The 17,165-nt window shown below is 38.0% G+C and overlaps 1 protein-coding gene across 1 annotated transcript in view; it reads left to right on the plus strand.

Annotated features, from left to right (window-relative positions):
- LOC128372957 (collagen alpha-1(XIX) chain) overlaps positions 1 to 17,165 on the plus strand; it is an 89,458-nt gene that overhangs the window by 49,213 nt on the left and 23,080 nt on the right. Inside the window, exons 13-22 of the mRNA XM_053333168.1 lie at positions 642 to 686; positions 6,330 to 6,383; positions 6,458 to 6,502; positions 7,982 to 8,014; positions 11,900 to 11,938; positions 12,083 to 12,127; positions 12,780 to 12,815; positions 14,222 to 14,266; positions 14,747 to 14,800; positions 15,778 to 15,849. Coding sequence (XP_053189143.1) covers positions 642 to 686; positions 6,330 to 6,383; positions 6,458 to 6,502; positions 7,982 to 8,014; positions 11,900 to 11,938; positions 12,083 to 12,127; positions 12,780 to 12,815; positions 14,222 to 14,266; positions 14,747 to 14,800; positions 15,778 to 15,849 — 468 coding nt within the window. The remainder of the gene's footprint in view (positions 1 to 641; positions 687 to 6,329; positions 6,384 to 6,457; positions 6,503 to 7,981; positions 8,015 to 11,899; positions 11,939 to 12,082; positions 12,128 to 12,779; positions 12,816 to 14,221; positions 14,267 to 14,746; positions 14,801 to 15,777; positions 15,850 to 17,165) is intronic.

Consider the following 17,165-nt stretch of genomic DNA (forward strand, 5'->3'; position numbering starts at 1 on the left):
CTTGCGCGTGTGAAAGCCAGTTAATTCCAGGCAGCCCTCATAACACGGAGCCAGTGATGCTCTGCCAGTTTATAGGATAGCTGTAAGGATATCCACAGAGCTTTATCCTCTTTTCTCACGAGGACATAAACCCTCTTGATGTAAATTATACCAACTTTGGTTTGGTTCAGATAGCATTACATCTCATTAAGATGTCAGCTTTTCAAGACTTGCAGACTTCCAAGCACTAAGGCCTTTTGCAATTCAAAAAATGTCAGAGAAAAAAAAAAGAAACAAGCAAAACAGTTCAAAATGGTCACTTCCTCCTAATGTTGTTTTGTAATGCTGGGACAGCATCGGCTTTCTCAGCCCAGTCGTTGCTGTATCTGCTCTGGGGTTGATTGATGCACCGAGGGATTCACACAGCTGGAAAGGAGGCAGTAAACCAGAGGAGGGAACAAAGAGTAGTGGGCCACACGGGGTGCAGCAATTAAGCTGTTTTCTTGTTGTTAATTAAAAGCAAATTAGAGACTGCGACAGGAGTTGCTGTCTAGACTTAATTGCTGGCAGCATGTATGCTCAGCCACACCTGTTGTTGCATCTTCACTCACTCATTTTAATCTTTCTTCTTTCTTTTTTTTTTCTTTGCTTGCCTACCTTAGGGACGGAGAGGAAAGACTGGGGAGCCTGGACTCAGAGGCCTTCCTGTAAGTGATATACAGTGACACTGACACCCACATACTACATTGACACATATATATAGACATTTAGCTTTTCTCTTTTTCATTTAACACAAACTGAAATCCCTCAGAATATAGTAATCAGTACTACTTTCTGAAAATAACTACACATATTGGATTTTTTCCTTTTTATGCATATCCATTCCAACATTATCATTACTGGTTTGATATAAATGTCTGCAGTGATTGCAGATGAAAACCAAAGACAAACACTGAGCTTGGCTCAGACATCACAATCAAGCAGCATTTTGATCAGTAGGTTATTTTCTTCCTTTTCTACCATTCAAAATCAAATTTAATTCAACCTTTGTTTGACAGAGAATTCCCTTGCGATTATCATTGTTGTTTTCAATTGAGTCCTGGCTGAAATAGAACACATTACAAAAATTAAACCATAATCACGTAAGCATATTAAAGCAAACAAGCAGACAAAATACAAAATCCAGCTTAAAAAGTGCAATTACGCTTCTCATAGGGCACATTACAAAAATTAAGTCATCATAATTATGTAAGCATATTAAAACAAACAAGCAGACAAAATCAAAATACAGCTGAAAAAGTGCAATTACACTCTTCATAATGAAACATCTGTGTACACTTGGTCCATTATTTCCATGCTCAGGCTGGATCGATCTGTTTAAAATCTTTTCCCATTCTCCTGTGTTGCTGCAAGCGGGCTATACTATTAGCACAAAACCGCAAGGGGTACATTAAAGTAGCACTTGAGAATGCTTGTATTGATGAGTGGGACAAGTCTGCCTATAAGGCCCGTTGACTCCTTGAATTATAGTCTTTTCCTCAGGCGTCCGAACCAATGCCAGACACTGTTTGTGTGTTTGTGTAGTGACCCACACACTAAAGGGCACAAACACCACAATCCGTTAAAGGAGACAGCTTGTCAGACTCTTAACTGCTCTGATGTCAGCACAAACAGGAGTGTTTAGGTATCATGTAGCTGCAATGCTTTGGATGTCCAATTATTTTCATGCACTATTGCCCTGATTACACTCTCGATCAGGACATAGGGTTTGTCTTAACTCATTTTGTCCAGATATCCAGGAAGATTCTGTTCTGCTTCTATCACCGTTATGCTCAATAGGTTCAATTATCTTTAGTGTAATTGAGCTACTCACTGTTAAACCTCTCCTGCATGAGTCAGTGTATCCCCTACCTCCTTAATAAGTCATAAAGTTGTAGGACACAAAGTCGTAGGAGAAAAGAAAGACGGATAGAGAAGGTGTGACATTTGTAAATGGCAGTGTCCTGATGATACCCTTAGCATGTGCCAGCTTTGCCTCCTTCCCCTGATATTGGCATTTATGAGTCACCTGTTTTTCTGAGTTAGAGCTCGGGGGCAAAATCATCTATTCAAAACACACACCAGGGCATCACTCTCTCTTGTCCATTGGCAGCAGGACAGTGCTTGCAGTTGAGGAGGGCAGCAGTTGTTTTTCAAAGTCAAATTAGCACTGCACCATAACAGGGAGTCTGTGAAAGGGACACAACAAAGACACACTCAAAGATAATCTATAGGCTGCTGGGGGGCAGCCACATCTCCATGAGAGCCAGCATTAGTGCAAAGGTTAGAAAAAGAAAGAGTGCAGTTGCTGTAAAGTGGAATGTGTTTTTTTTAAGTAAACAGGCATCTGTTTAAATAAAGATTGTAAAAAGCTTAAGATGGTTAAAGAGTACTAATAAAATAAATAACATACTATTCACAAGTGTTCATAAAATGGTTAAACATCATCTTTATGTGACAGGGGATATTTTTATGTATCCACGGTGTGAAAAGACTTTCATTGCGTATAATTGCAGGGTCCCTCAGGAACCTTTTTAAAGCAGCAAGTACCAAGGTATCACACAAAACGTTATTCATCACAAAACAAAGTACTGACACGTGGCATTTAAAGTTGATTTGAGCTGTCTTCTTGTTTGATAAACCGGCCTTTACCTGCACTTCCAGCAAGGGTGAACTGTCAAAATGACTGAGCAGCATTCAATGTAGAAGTCCTCCAAATAGGTGGGGAGTTTAATCATCTGCACAGTGTTGTCTATATAAAGATGTAAAGATGTATCATGTGTAACTAGTTGTCCCAATAAGCCAACCCAGACAAGTCAGACTTATGTATGACCAGAGGCAAAAACCTGCTCTGTCCTTTACTGACATTTTTTGTGTTTGTTGTCAGAAACACATCTCCCTTGTCGGAAATGGCACCTTTCAGTCAATTGTAGCCTATCTACTGTGCAAGTTAAATAGCTCTTCCCACCCTACACCTCCTGCAGCGTAGCACAGCGTGACTCATTGCTCACACTCAAAACAGACAGATGGCCATTACATACAGTGCTTTTGCAAAAAGGGTCTGCCATCATTTTCATGAAGCCCAGGGGTGCTGTTGCTCACCGGAGGCACACGAGATATGTGGTGTAAAGAAATTCCTAGACATGGACCTCTACCAGGCCTCCCACTGTCTGTGTTACCTGCTCCCTTCACAAATCTCCACCCCCTTAGCTCCCATCCACCACCTACCAAGCCCCCAGTAGCTCACTTGTGATCATGCTGAGAGTGAAAGCTATTGTGTAGTGGCCAACCTCTTGACCGCAGCTGTTCATTTGATGTATAGATGCATCAACTGCTGGGGTGGCAGCTCAGGCCACAGAATTCCTCATGCTCCCTCTGCCCAGAGGAAGTGAGAGAAGTGTCAGCTGGCCAACCTTGAAAAGAAAGTTGTCTTTATGTCTTTATGAGGACACACTTATTATACCGTGAAACAAATGGGATTTAGACATTATGGATAGTGGTTTTGTTTGGTTAAAAAAACATGTCCTTGTATGTCAAGCTTAAGAATGAGTTTACAAACAGAGGTTACCTTGATTAAGTTTTCATGAGTTTTTCTGTAATTGGCTGCTGAGCTTCAGTTTTGCTACTGTATCATAAAACAAAGCCCTAACTCCAAACTTAACTTGGCAGTAAAGCAAAATAGCTCTGAGGTTGTGGGTTCAGCATATTTTTTACTGCTTCTCTTTCATAGGTCTCATGTTAAATAATGAGTGAGGAGTTTGAGCGATGTAACAGAAACATAAAGCCAATTTCATGAAACAGCAACAAATGCGTATCTTGTGCGTGTTGAAGTTCTTGAAAAAGTAAACAAGCTGGCTCACTGTAACCTGCAACATTAAACTGCATTCAGAATGATGAAATTCTGAGTAACACATGCAGTTGATGAAGTCTCTGGGAAACAAAGCTAGCCATTTCAGATTCGATTAGATGTTACATTACGATTATAGAATATGATTAAAGCATTTGTTTTTAAGACCTTTGACTCATGCTGGTGTTACTGTAGTTGCGCAAAATGATGCTAAAAAAACATTGTTTCATTGATCTAATGCTAACATTAAATGTGAATGCCAGCCTTGCCCTTGTCATAAATCAGTCATGCCCCTACATTACGGATACATCCTTGCTTTATCATTATGAATTCATGCTTACTGTGGATGACAAGCAACCTCTCTTGTCCCAGAGAATAACTTCCCATTTTAATCTTCTATAATGGAACGAGTACAGCCATGCATTTAAAGGGATTTACACAGCCCAACATGAAAAGTGAGAGAAGCTAAACCCTTACTTCTTAAAGAGGAATGGAAAGTAACAGTTTCCATGGGCAGTAATAATTGAGCAACATCAGGGATTCTCGCTACCTCTCAGTGGCCATCCTTGTGCATTTTCTATCTTGGACAAACTCAGACTAAACTGCAGTTTGTGTGACATCTGTGTAAGCCGAGCCCCCTCTCACTCACTCAGCAGAGTGTGAATGTTTTAAGGTTTAAAAAAAGGTCTGATGAGCCCGGGAATATGGTGTTCTCATGAATCACATTCCCATAACTGTATCTCCCACTGACAGTCTCAAACAGGCTCTGAAACAACACCGCAGATATTGATGGAGAGACGAAGAGGGGTGCAGACAAGCTTAATTGCAGTTTGATGACTCAGGGTGTCTCAGAGTCAACATATCACCCACAGACATCCACAGGTGGACCAGTTCCCTCTCCTATACATGCAGAGCTTTCTAATTGTGTATATACAGTGATCATCTGGGTAAATTGTAGTTGTTCTTTATTTAATCTAGTTTGATTTTACTGGAAATACTTTTTTTTTTTACAGCAAGGGGCATTCTGGACAACACCAAGATTTTGGATCAGATGGGATTTACATTAAATGTCCCTCATAAATGATTGCAAGCTGGCTCAATAATGAGATACTATTTTCCATGTACAGTATGAAATGTTTGTCAGGAAAAAGGTGTCTGATTACAAGACAACAATGATATAGTTAATGCTCTGGTAAGATTATAGTAGTAAAGTAGTGAGTTCCTCTGTGTTTGATAAAGCTGAACAGAATTCAATTAGTACTCAAAGTCAATTTTGCCACTACTGTCCCTCCCATGCCTAAACATATTAATAAGACAATCCAGCTGTTCATACATAGCAGTCTACTGGCATAATAACAGCTCTTAATTTGGACTAGGAGATAGTGACTATATCTCAGTAAATGGATGCTATCACAGCGGCTGTCGTTAGCTAGTCAAAGAAATGGGGGAGGGGCTGAAATTGAATAGCAATTATTTTCTGTTCAGAGTCCAGGCGCTGCTAAGGAGTGTAGAAATATGGTGCAACCACTCTCAGATGTCTCTCTGTCTTCTCAGAACAGATGCTCCTTAATGTCTTTGCACAGAATATCTGAAGCATTCCCTGCAATCTTCACACATCATAGAAGACAATAATTTGTGATGAATGACCTATTTTATTTCATTGTTATGTGTTTCTGTTTGAAAAGGTGAAAAAAGACTAATCAGAACAGGTGTGCTTTATTAAGCTTGTCTACAGATGTGAAATGATTCATTTATTATACAGATAGTTCAAATGCATTTGGTTAATAATTTAACAAATCCTTTCTGTATAGTTGAAATAATAGCTGTTAATGCCAAAAATCTACAGTCCAAGACCTTGTGCTTTTTTAAAACAGTAAGAATTATGAGCGTGAAAGCAGAGGAAGGTGGGAAATGCATACAGTATGAGTCTTCAGCTGAGACATTGATAGACTGAGAAAGTTCTCCTGCATATACATATGATTATATAAAATAGATATCTATCACACATATATCTAATTATTCATTCACCACATGTCTTGACTTGAACAATGTCCAAGTACATGTGTTTTACAATTATATTTACTTAGAGTATTCCTCACATAACTAACAGAAAGAAATTAATATACTGTCAGGGCAGCTCATCAGCAGTCATCAAGTGCCATCTATTGGCAGACAGGAGAATGATTTTAACATAGTGGCATGGAAAAGTGCTGCAGTGCAACAGGGGCTTGAGGTTTTTTTTGTATCTTGGTTGACTCACATCACACTGTAACAGTCTCAAAGCCATGGTGTTTCTATTATAATCATAATTACAAAGTATTTGGATCCTGACAGTATGTTTTGCTGATGATTTATTCATAATGACTGCCCTTGTTTAAGTTTTATTCCCTGAGTTTTTTGTCCTACCTTTTTGCCCTACCTTTGCTGTCAGTCACTGGTAAAGATCTCCTCTGTTCACATACAGAAGGAGAGGGGTGAGCATGGAGTCCCAGGAGTAAAAGGCGATAAAGGAGACACTGTACGTATTTTCCTGCAGTGACATTTACAATGCCACAGTGCTACAGAGTCATTAACCAAGGCCTCCTCCCACAGGGTCACCCAGGTGCCGAGGGGGCCACTGGGACGAAAGGACAAAAAGTAAGTCACATCAATGTCAAGAGTCATACATGATGATTTGTTCTGTTTGTGCTGCCTGAGACTCTACCTCTGCCTCTGAATCACAGCTGAGGAGAACAGAAAAAGAGGTGGTGGAGGTATTTTAGTTCAAGCAACAGATTGGTTTAGCTAGTTATCTCTCTCAAGTCTGTTTATTCTGTGTCCTTTGTATCATCTAGCACAGATAATGAATTGGCAGCCATTTATTTCTTATTTCTGAGGTTGTACAGACTACATCTTTTTGTGCTTGTGGATGTTCATATCATTTAGTTTGAATGATACTTTGTGGTGTTTTGCTCTTATGTCTTTCATTAATTAATAAGAAAAATCTAATGTCTCTTGCAGAAAGCTATCAAGAACATATTACCATTTGCTGCAGGCAGTGCCAGCGTGGCTGTTTAAACATGCTATGTGTTTTCTAGTCACTTTCTAGCCACTAAGATACATTGGTTTTGGCAGTCCAACAAGCATCTCTCCATGGGTCATGATCATTCTTGGTTCACCAAAATTGGAACACAAAAATACCAATGCACATACAATCATTGTAAACAACTTATATTTGGCATAAATCTCCAAAGTCCATGAATATTGTTTCAAACTAATTTAGATGAAAGTTATGTAGACAACCTTGTAGAATTAAAAGTGTTGCAATACATTTTAGAATTGCAATTTGCAGAATTCATCCAAGGTCACAAGGTCATCAGTTTTAATTTTGACGACATCAAAAAAATAACAAATAAATACATTTTAAAAATCCTTCAGAAAACTGGATTTTGATATTGTCTTATTGTATTTCATATAAGGACAAAGTACCAATTCATGGACTTTCGAAAATTCGAAACAACCTTAGATAGCAGCAAAGTAGCTGTATTTAATTATTGAGAAAGCTTTGTATGACTTTAAACTCTTATGTTCCCAGGATTGAAATATTTTCCAAAAATGTGCATGATTCTTTCGTACTGTATATAGATCCAAATGTGGGTTTAAGACTTGTAAACCTTTTTTCCTGTATTAAAACTACAAATATAGAGAATTGTGTAGGCTTCTTTATGTACAACATGCTCCTCTGAGTGGTTTGAAGTTGTTTATGTACATAGTTGTTGTTGTTCTGTGTTTTTTTGTTGTATTGAAAGTATGAAAGTAATAACTTAAATGTTGAATGGGAGAATGGAGGCTTCCAAATCCAATGCATCACAACTCATGGCTCTCCTCACATCACTTGAGTCAGACAGTATTTTCTCTGAAGTTTGGTCATGTTATTGTCTCTTTTATTGTTGCTCCAAAACCTATTTAATGTAGCTGTAGTTGAGGTCACCTGTGGCTAGTTGCTTTCAGAAGTAGATTCTCAAGAGTATTTTTTTGTACTTTTTGTACCCTTGTCTGTCTGCTTGTCCTTCTGTTTATCAGACACACACATAGTTTGTAATGATTGATATTGTATTTCTTTTGTGTTTTTCTTAGGGCGACACAGGCCCACCTGGTCCTCCTGGTCCTGTAAGTACAATATAGTGCTGTAAACTGGCTTTAGGCTGCATTTGTAGTCCATGCAAGGAGTTAACAGAGGACCTGCTGTATATTTTCAGCCTAGGTTTTGATTTATTTTGATTATATTATATTTCAATCTTTTTTTTATTTATTGAGCATCAGGTTTCACTTGCTGATATCACCACAGCAGCACTGGACAAATGTACTAGGCTGTATTATACATTCATTTTATCCCCCACACTAACCATATCATAAACTCTGTTATACAGTGTGTATATCTACACACATAGAAGTGATGTCAGCCACAGTGTAGGCTACAGCGTAACCTTAATGTATGTAACACCTTAATGCAGAAGTATAAATCTAGTTTTACCATATATTGATTGGCAGTAAATCAGTGCTTCAATCTTTGTGACAAACCAAAGAAACATCCTACTATCAAGATTTTGGGGCCAGGGAGGAAAAAGCAACCGGGTGCTATATTTACCTATGCTGTTACACTTCCACCATTGTGGCATGTTGTCTTGTAACCAATTTCCATTCTTTGACAGGCTTGCAGATTTATTGTATCTTTATATATATATGTATATATATATATATATATATATATGGTAGTTGTTTTTTGTGGGGTTTTTTATCCTTATTTTTTTCTGTGCCAGTCTTGGCTGAGTGTTGACAAAGGGGCTACTTTTTTAAGGCAGTTGACATTAGTTGTGTAATTTTGTTTGTTTGTTTTGATTTTTTAGGTAATAAACTCACTCATATTTGGCAGCAAGCTCCCAGTGAGTGTTTCTTTTAATAATATACACAGCAAAGAAATATGCACAAAATAGTTTGCATGGGCATTAAAGTTGTGAACTTTTGATTTCCTGTGTATCTAGTGTCAAATGAACTCATTAGAACTCACCATCAGCCATGTATTTGTATCACGTTGTAATCTTGTACATAGGACAAAATAATCCTTATACTGCAAGCTGTAGAGCACATGACGTCTTCATAATGTTCATAATCATAAATTATAGAGAAAGATTTTCACTGGGTGACCCTACCTTCTATTAGTAGAGAAGCAGACAAAAAATGAGTACTACTGACGTCAGAGTTGTTGGATGTACTCTGATGGCAATGCAGTGTGGGTGTTTAGACATTTTAAAGTCAAAAACACACTCTGACACATTCTGGATCTGCAAGGGGAACAATGAGTGTCATTATTAAAAACAAAATAGAATGTAACTATAATAAAGTGTCACAAAAAATGGTGTTGTAGCCCACATGTCATGAAGAGCTCTGACATTTAGATGGCTTTTTTTGATAATGGGTGTTGTTCGAAAGATCTGCTGCCTATTGAGTCTCTGAAGGCTTCAGACATGAGCTTGGAAACAAACTTTCATGTCTTTTATTCTAACTCTCACTCTTATTGCTTGTTAGTGAGAGAGATTCATATGAAAATTAGACAACTTAATTATATAGTGAACAAATATCACTCACTCACGCTGGTTTCACCGTTTCCGTCTAACCAACAAAAAATCTATTCATTTAATAAGAATAGATATCAATGTAGGCAGTTTAAGTAGCTGTTTAAAACACTGAGGTCTAGTTTTGCAATTATTTTTGAACAGTTGTCTCTTTTCCCTAAATGTAATTTCAACTGGTGGGGGAAGACAAAGAAATGTTCTATAAAAAGTAAAATGCTCAGTTGTGTTCAGTGTTGTGTATTGAGGTGTGGGCCACCCAGGATATAGGAGATGTATTCTATAGCACACAGTCGAGGGGAAAACATTAGTCATTTGATAAATGAGGCTGTTTGAATATTTAGTACCATTCTCTGTCTGTGCTCTCTGCTTTCCTGTGGCAGATAATTTTGGCAGTTAAGCATTGATTTCCCTTACACAGCAGAAGTAAGGGTTCAGATCATTACCCTCCCTTCATAAACCTTCTTGTGCCTCTGTTTATTAGTGACAGGGAGGAGCAGTGGTCTTACAGGCATGCACGGCCATCACTTTCTCCGATACCCTTAAAGTGGCAAAACAGCCTTTTCTGCTCTGAAATAGTCCTGCTTTATAGCTACCAGTATTCACTATACAATAGAGTTTTATCATCTTTTAAACAGAATTTGTTATTCCACACTATGTTGAATCCATTTGGTCACATACTGTACTGTTAGCACTGAGACATTGCTCAGTATCCAGCAGGATAATTGACAGAAGCTGCTCTGGATAATGACTGCAGTTTGAAGGTTGACTGATTATACACACACTCCACTGGGGCAGTAGGGGATTCAGCGCCTTATTTAAGGTTGCTTTGGCTATTGTTGCTGTAGGTGGAAAGAGCGTTTCATGTCAAGTTGAGTTTATTTGTATAGCCCTTGATCACAGCAACACTCTCAAAGAGTTCACAGGCACACTTTACACAGGAAACAAAGACACTTGTGCAAGTGGAAAAGAAAGAAAAACACACAAAAAAACTTTTATTGAAAGAACATGGTAATAAATCAATGGCAGTGCTCTCAATAGAATCCAGCTTCTTTCAAAATGTAGGTGCCATGGGAGCACCAAAATTTTCATCACCTGAACATTGCTTTCATTTCAAATGTAGCTTCTATTGCCTCTTTCTTCTTTTACCGTTATGCTAAAATCTCCAAAGACTGGGCTGGTTATAATCACATAGGGAAAAACATGTACAAAACAAAGAGCCTGAGGATATTTATATTGGATGAGTTCTAATGATTATAGATAGATTTAGTATTAGATTTTCTTTTTATGGTGCTTCTAATATATCAGCTTTACTATTAAAACCATTTGACTGGTTTACACTTCATTTTAATGTAAATCTGAAATACATGTTGTATCTAGTTGTGTGTGTGCCACCTGCATTTATCATATGGGTAAAATCTGAACATGACTGAAACAATCACTTTTAACATCTCTGACTGTACATTTCTGCCTGTACCTGGTGTTAGGGTGTCTTAAAAAGATAATTGTGGCCATTCTTAAAAACCATTATATGAAACTTATTTTTGTTTATTAAAAATGACAGCAAAGGAAAAGTTGGCATTTGCATGTACATTTCTGCTCACTGTGGTTAATCACTTATGTCAATAGTTGTGAGTGGATTAGTCCCCATTAAGTTGCACTAAAAAAAATGTAGTTTGATCTAGCATTGAGTAATAATGTAAGGTATGTTAATAGAGTAGTAAATAGAGTTTATAATTTGATGTGTACCCTTTCTACACTTTGCATCTTGTTGTTCTGCTTTAATTTGGGATTCACCATGGACAGCTGGGAAAGAGTTTCTTGTAGTCACGTGTAGTAGTTCCAGGCATCAGTTCACCTGACTATAGTTTGTCGGTCTTGACCCCTTCCCATCCGTTTCATATAATTATGTTGTTAAAGGCCCACTCACTGCCCAGTGGTCACTCTCCTCATTTATTGGTTCTTCTGAATATGTAAAAGCCTTCAGTAACATGATTTACAATGTCATTTGGTTTGTGAATCACAGACTATTAAAATACTTACTGTTACCTGCTATTACTGAAATGCAGATATAGGGGACAAAACAAGACTATGGAGAATGATAGAGTAACAAACATTTTGGAGAAAAAAGTATAAGTAATAAGCATTTAAGTATATGAGTATTTTTTTAAGGAATACTTCTATGGGTGACATTTAAGCACCAGTTAGGACTGGTAAGTATTTTGTATATTGAAGTGTTAATGTTAGTGTATAATAAGTATTTGTGAGTCAAGATGTAGTTGTTACATCTATATTTCCTTTAAAAGTTTAACTTCTAAGAGGAGTTATTTTTCCTTTTCTCTGATTTTTACTTGTAGTAACTGCAAGATCAGAGGTGTTTCTTTCTTCTTTTTTTTTAGAAAATCATCTTTTTCATTAATTCTAGGTGATGACAGCTCATGGATTAAGACAGCTCCCTGCAACTGTAAGCAGCAGTTTATATCATTAAACCTAAATATGTTCTCACTTGTGTTTGCATCTTTTTCAAATTGTACACAATATACACTTGTAGCATTTTATCAGCAGCTGAGTCACATTTTCAAGTGGTCTGTTTTCTCTTGTGTTTGAGGATGAAATGAAAGAGAAAGCCCAGAAGGGAGAAAAGGGGGATGTGGTAAGTATTTTACTAATTATTTTTTCTCTCAGTGAAGACAGTTGAACCAAAACAAACTCAGTTTTCAAACATTACACCACAGCACCACAGCATGGAATATGTTTCCATTCGTATGTGACGTCAAAAATAGCATTGACATTTAATTCAGAAAGAGCATTTGAACATCACCTGCTGTTCAAATGTAGAGTTATATGTTGTCTTTGTGCTCTGCAAGAGCTGTAACAAAGAAAACAAGTAGAATACAATTATTGTTTGGATCTCAATACAACAGATGCAACTATATTAGAAAAGAACATTACAAGGCCACAGTTGACGCTATTGACATCAAAAGACTGTCAGCTGAGTGAAAAATAAAAATCCAATTACATGTTGAATTAAAGGAATCAAATCAAATAGTGAATTATGGCAGGATTTTGTATAAAATCATATGATACGAAGGCAAGAGCAAAACACATAATGTATGACAACTCAGAATATATTTTTTGAAAAAGTTGATTTTTTTTTCCACATTCTCAGAGCAAACTAGATAGATAGATAGATAGATAGATAGATAGATAGATAGATAGATAGATAGGAATGACTTGCTCAACTATTTTCATTTTGCTTGTCTTGAGAAATAATGGCTGTCTATCTCCGTCCTTCCCCTCTGCAGGGCGAGAAAGGAGCTCAAGGACTGCAAGGTTTCAAGGTAATATATTAGTATGAGTATACAGATTACTCATCAAGGTCATTTGTATTGTAAAAGGTATCTTGATGAGGGGTCTCTTTCTTTGGAATACTCTAGAAGACATCCAAGATTATTAGTAAGGTGTTTTTGAGCTGTTGCTAAAATGACTAGTGACACATCGGACTGTCTATCCTCCAATTGCAACAAAAGTAAACCTTCATCACTTTCAGTGCTACAAAATTGTCAGGAACCTTTTTTGATGCACTTACGCTGCATGTTGAATTCACGAGGACACCATATGATGTGTTATATTGTACTATAGGCTTGTCCTCTGCAGTAGTTCAACAGTCAAAGTGGCAAAAGTCTGATATTTTTCTCTCCATCCTTGTGCCTCCCCCATACCTCTTTCTCACCCTTTTTGGTCATGTAAAAGGGAAACATTGGGCTGCCAGGTCTAAGGGGAGATCCAGGACCAGAGGTGAGTCTTTGTATTCATCTCATGTCTGCTGTGCCACTTACTGTAGGTCAAACAGAGGTCTCTAAAAACCTACTGAATATAAACAATGGCAAGACAATAACCAGATACACGTATGTGAGAGAATACCGCAGCTGTGACTGGGGGGGGAAACTGGATATACTAATGCTGTTATGTATGAAGCTTTCAGGCCAATACTAAGAGGTGAACATGTCATTAAATTCATTAAATGTGTTTCTTCAGCTTGTTTTGGTGGAAGTAACTGTGTTATGTGTGTTTCTGTGGCAACAGTCATGGGATATTTTTAAATTGAATATAAAGAAGAATGTAAGGATAATGTTTTGTTTGTGCTGCATGTGCATTCACTTTATACACACTTTTTGAAATGAATTGAACAAGAAACTCTTATCACTGAGGACACACAATATAGTCCATGAAAATATCATAAAATGTTTACAATAACAAAGATACCTTTTTATGAAATGGGGTAAAGATAGCAGCCAGGCTGCTTATGCTTGTATACTGCTTTTCTCTGTTGTTATGACATAAGCTCAGTTTCTATGGTAATATGTTGAACGTTCAATTCATCTGTGTATACAAAGACAATAATGAGTCAAAAAGGGGAACGCATGTAAACAGCTTATCTAGAATAACCAGGATATACACTTTTATCTGAAATAACATGTGCATGCAAACTCACTCCTACTTGAAACTGGGCTGGTCCATCAAGATGATATCCTTAGCATACAGGAAATGTGATTAAACTATCCATGCTTTATTAAAAAGGCGGCAAGGGCAGCACTTGAAAAAACATTGCCATTTGAAATGATCTTGAAAGCCAGTGTCTACAGTGTATCTCGCTGGGCTATAACATTCAAAGCCTTGACAATTCTGTCACCAAACAAAGGGAGAAAATAGCCTAAAGTGTTGGTCTTCCTTTGTGTTTTGCCAGGGGAAGCAAGGCCTGCCTGGACCCACTGGACTCACAGGCGAGCCAGTAAGTATACTGGCACTAGACACTAGCACTTCATGTCAAGCCTTCCTTTCTCTCATTGCCTTATCTGTCACCTTGCCATATCCTCTTCTCTCTAACTCAGCCTGCCAGAGTGAAAGAGAGAGATAAACAGATAAACCTCAACAAGCAGCGACAGAGACGAAGTAGGGAGAAAAGTCCAGAATTTTTACACAGACGATCAGTAATCAAATTTAAGAATTAATTAGTGGAAAGAGGCAAATCTAAGCGCTATATGCCAGGAACGGAGGCAGAGGCCCAATCTGTTCTCCACACCTGCTTCCGTAATGAGCATCTGTCTTTATTCAAAAGCAGGGAGGGAAAAGAGGCATTTCATAAATCCTGGCTAAGGGAAATTATGTTGGAACATGGCAGCCCGCTGAAGCAGTGAGGAGGAGGAGATAAATGTGTGTAAGGAGATGAAGGCCTGGTGATAGATGTGTCTCTTTTCTCCACTATTTACAGGGCTCGCCAGGGAAGCCAGGGGTGCCTGGGAGAGATGGCCTGAAAGGAGAAAAGGTAGGCAAACTTCAAATCAAGTTCTCACCTCAAAGAAAAAGTATGAATCTATTATGTCTTATCACAGGTTGAACATGCTAGACAACTTGTGAAGACACCTTTTGGATTGTTCACCCCTGCACACCATCCCCAATCATGTTGTAATTTGGTGCTATTGTTTTTGATGCTATTCTGTTATTTGTACATCATTTTGTTCTTGCAGCAGAACTTTCTCCAAATACTGTGCTGAAAGCGGCAAAGAAGAGAACTGTGTATAGTTGACATGCATGTTTGATGGGGTTTGTCACTTGTCAGAATAAATGAAGCTTTACTCACGACTCCCCGCCCACTGGAGTCACTCTGTTATACTCCAGGGCAAAGAAGTAAACCTAAAGTGCTTAAGCCTCCTACATACATTCACATGTATAATCCTCCTTTGTCATCTTTGCTATACTACTGTCAACTCTGATGCAAGATGCAGCTGTGGTTATACATTCATGTGGTAGCCTGTGCGTAAAAAAAAATAAATCATTTGAAGTATAAAGCTGAAAGAAAAGCAAACATGAACTAAGGCTCTAATTTATGTAGTTGAAAGTGCATAAGGAAAGTTAATAGTGTATATTTCAGGGGTAAATGAAAACAAATTAAAACTTCCTGTTGTGGTAGAACATTATTAACATTTGGGTCAACTAATATATTTGAGTCAGGAAACATAAAACCAACAACCTTGTTATGCCTTGTGGACAGCAATTTCCGACATAAAAACTAGTGTTGAAGTTTGATGGGTTTGTAACTGTCCAAGCAGTCACAAAAACTGTCCTCTGTAATGAACCATGTTAATGTTTATACCTATTGATGTGCAAAATGGTCCTGGTAAATGGCATCTGGCCCTGCTTCAACTCCCAGACTCTCCAGCATATCTTTTTATTGTTTTGATGAAAGACAATATGATGACTTGTCCATGTAGACACATTTGAATACTGTTTGTCTTTTTGAAGGGGGACTCTGGAGGACAGATGGGGCTACCAGGACCTAAGGGTGAACCTGGAGAGCCTGGTGGTGGATATATGGTAGGTATCATATTGAGAGTTTAGACACGTTCATCTGACCTTGTTGGCTTCAGTCATCGAGTCACGGGACACAACAGTAGAAGCTGCTAGCGTAGAACACAAAAAGACTGAAAATGTTACAAAGTTTACAAAGTGTAGATCATCCGCAAACAGCTAGATCAGCAGCAGACAAGGTAAAGGAAACTAGCTCCTTTGGATGCGTAGCTGCCATGACATTATGGAGATGCAATGTCATTAGGTAATCCAACATTGGATAACCTCATCCTGTGTAATCACATATCCTCCCATTTTGGAGCTTATAGCTGTTGAAGCACTCTCCTTTATGGGCATGGCTTTGCATATAGAAAGTTCATTATAGCTTTACCAAAAAGATGGCGCATGTGCAGCCAAGGCCACAGTCCTGGTTGACAGCACGTACTCCTCAATCACTAGCAAGTGCTCTATGGCTTTAAACAATCATGTTTGTTTGTGTGTGGAAACGCTAAACTGAACATTAAGCCCGACACAGACTTGCTCATCAAGCAAAGGGTACTGCGTTCAGTAGAGCAGAGCAATAACGGAACGATTGCATTCAGGCAAAGGTATTTAAACCTCTTGTGTTGAAAGGCGATGTTTACGGCAGGCCAACAACCCCTTATGTTTTTATGTCAGCCTAAATCTACACAGAAAGAGATGTCCATCGTTTAGAGTGGAAGTCCTGATGCATAGATCCTGAGTCTTTCGATGAAGGTCATTTCTGTTTAGGGGCATTGAAAGACAATGGATTTTTAATATGGTCTTTGTTATGTAAGGCAAAGAAAGGGGAAAAGCAATAAACAGAATGCAATGCAGAATGTCTGAGCATCTTTAATGAGTCAGCCTCCCCAATGATTTTTCCTTTAAATGAATAATGAGCTATTTACCCTTGTTTCTTTTTACTTTTATTATTTGCATGGATTGCATGGATCTCCTTATACTGTGAATTAATAATATAAAGGTTTTGTTCAGTAGAGTGCCAGTGCATAATGTCCAATGGAACTTTGTTTTTCCACAAAAGAAAAAGCCTTTTGTAAGATCATATTTTGCATCTCATGAACTTCTGTAGTTCCTAAACTTGTTTAGTGTTTTATGTTTGGAGGTATTGATATATTTCACCCTAAACTGTAGAATTGCTGTCTTAGTTCAAATCCAACTTCTCCACAGCTAATTTACATTGTGCAATGTAGTGTAGGACTTGTAACACTAATAGATGCTGACCACAGAAATCAATGTCTCATCCAAACTGTACAGTAAATAATGCTTTCGGTGGTCTCGATTCCAATCAAGGATTTTTTTTT

This window comes from Scomber japonicus, chromosome 14 (assembly GCF_027409825.1).
Source record: "Scomber japonicus isolate fScoJap1 chromosome 14, fScoJap1.pri, whole genome shotgun sequence".
Classification (NCBI taxonomy): domain Eukaryota; kingdom Metazoa; phylum Chordata; class Actinopteri; order Scombriformes; family Scombridae; genus Scomber; species Scomber japonicus.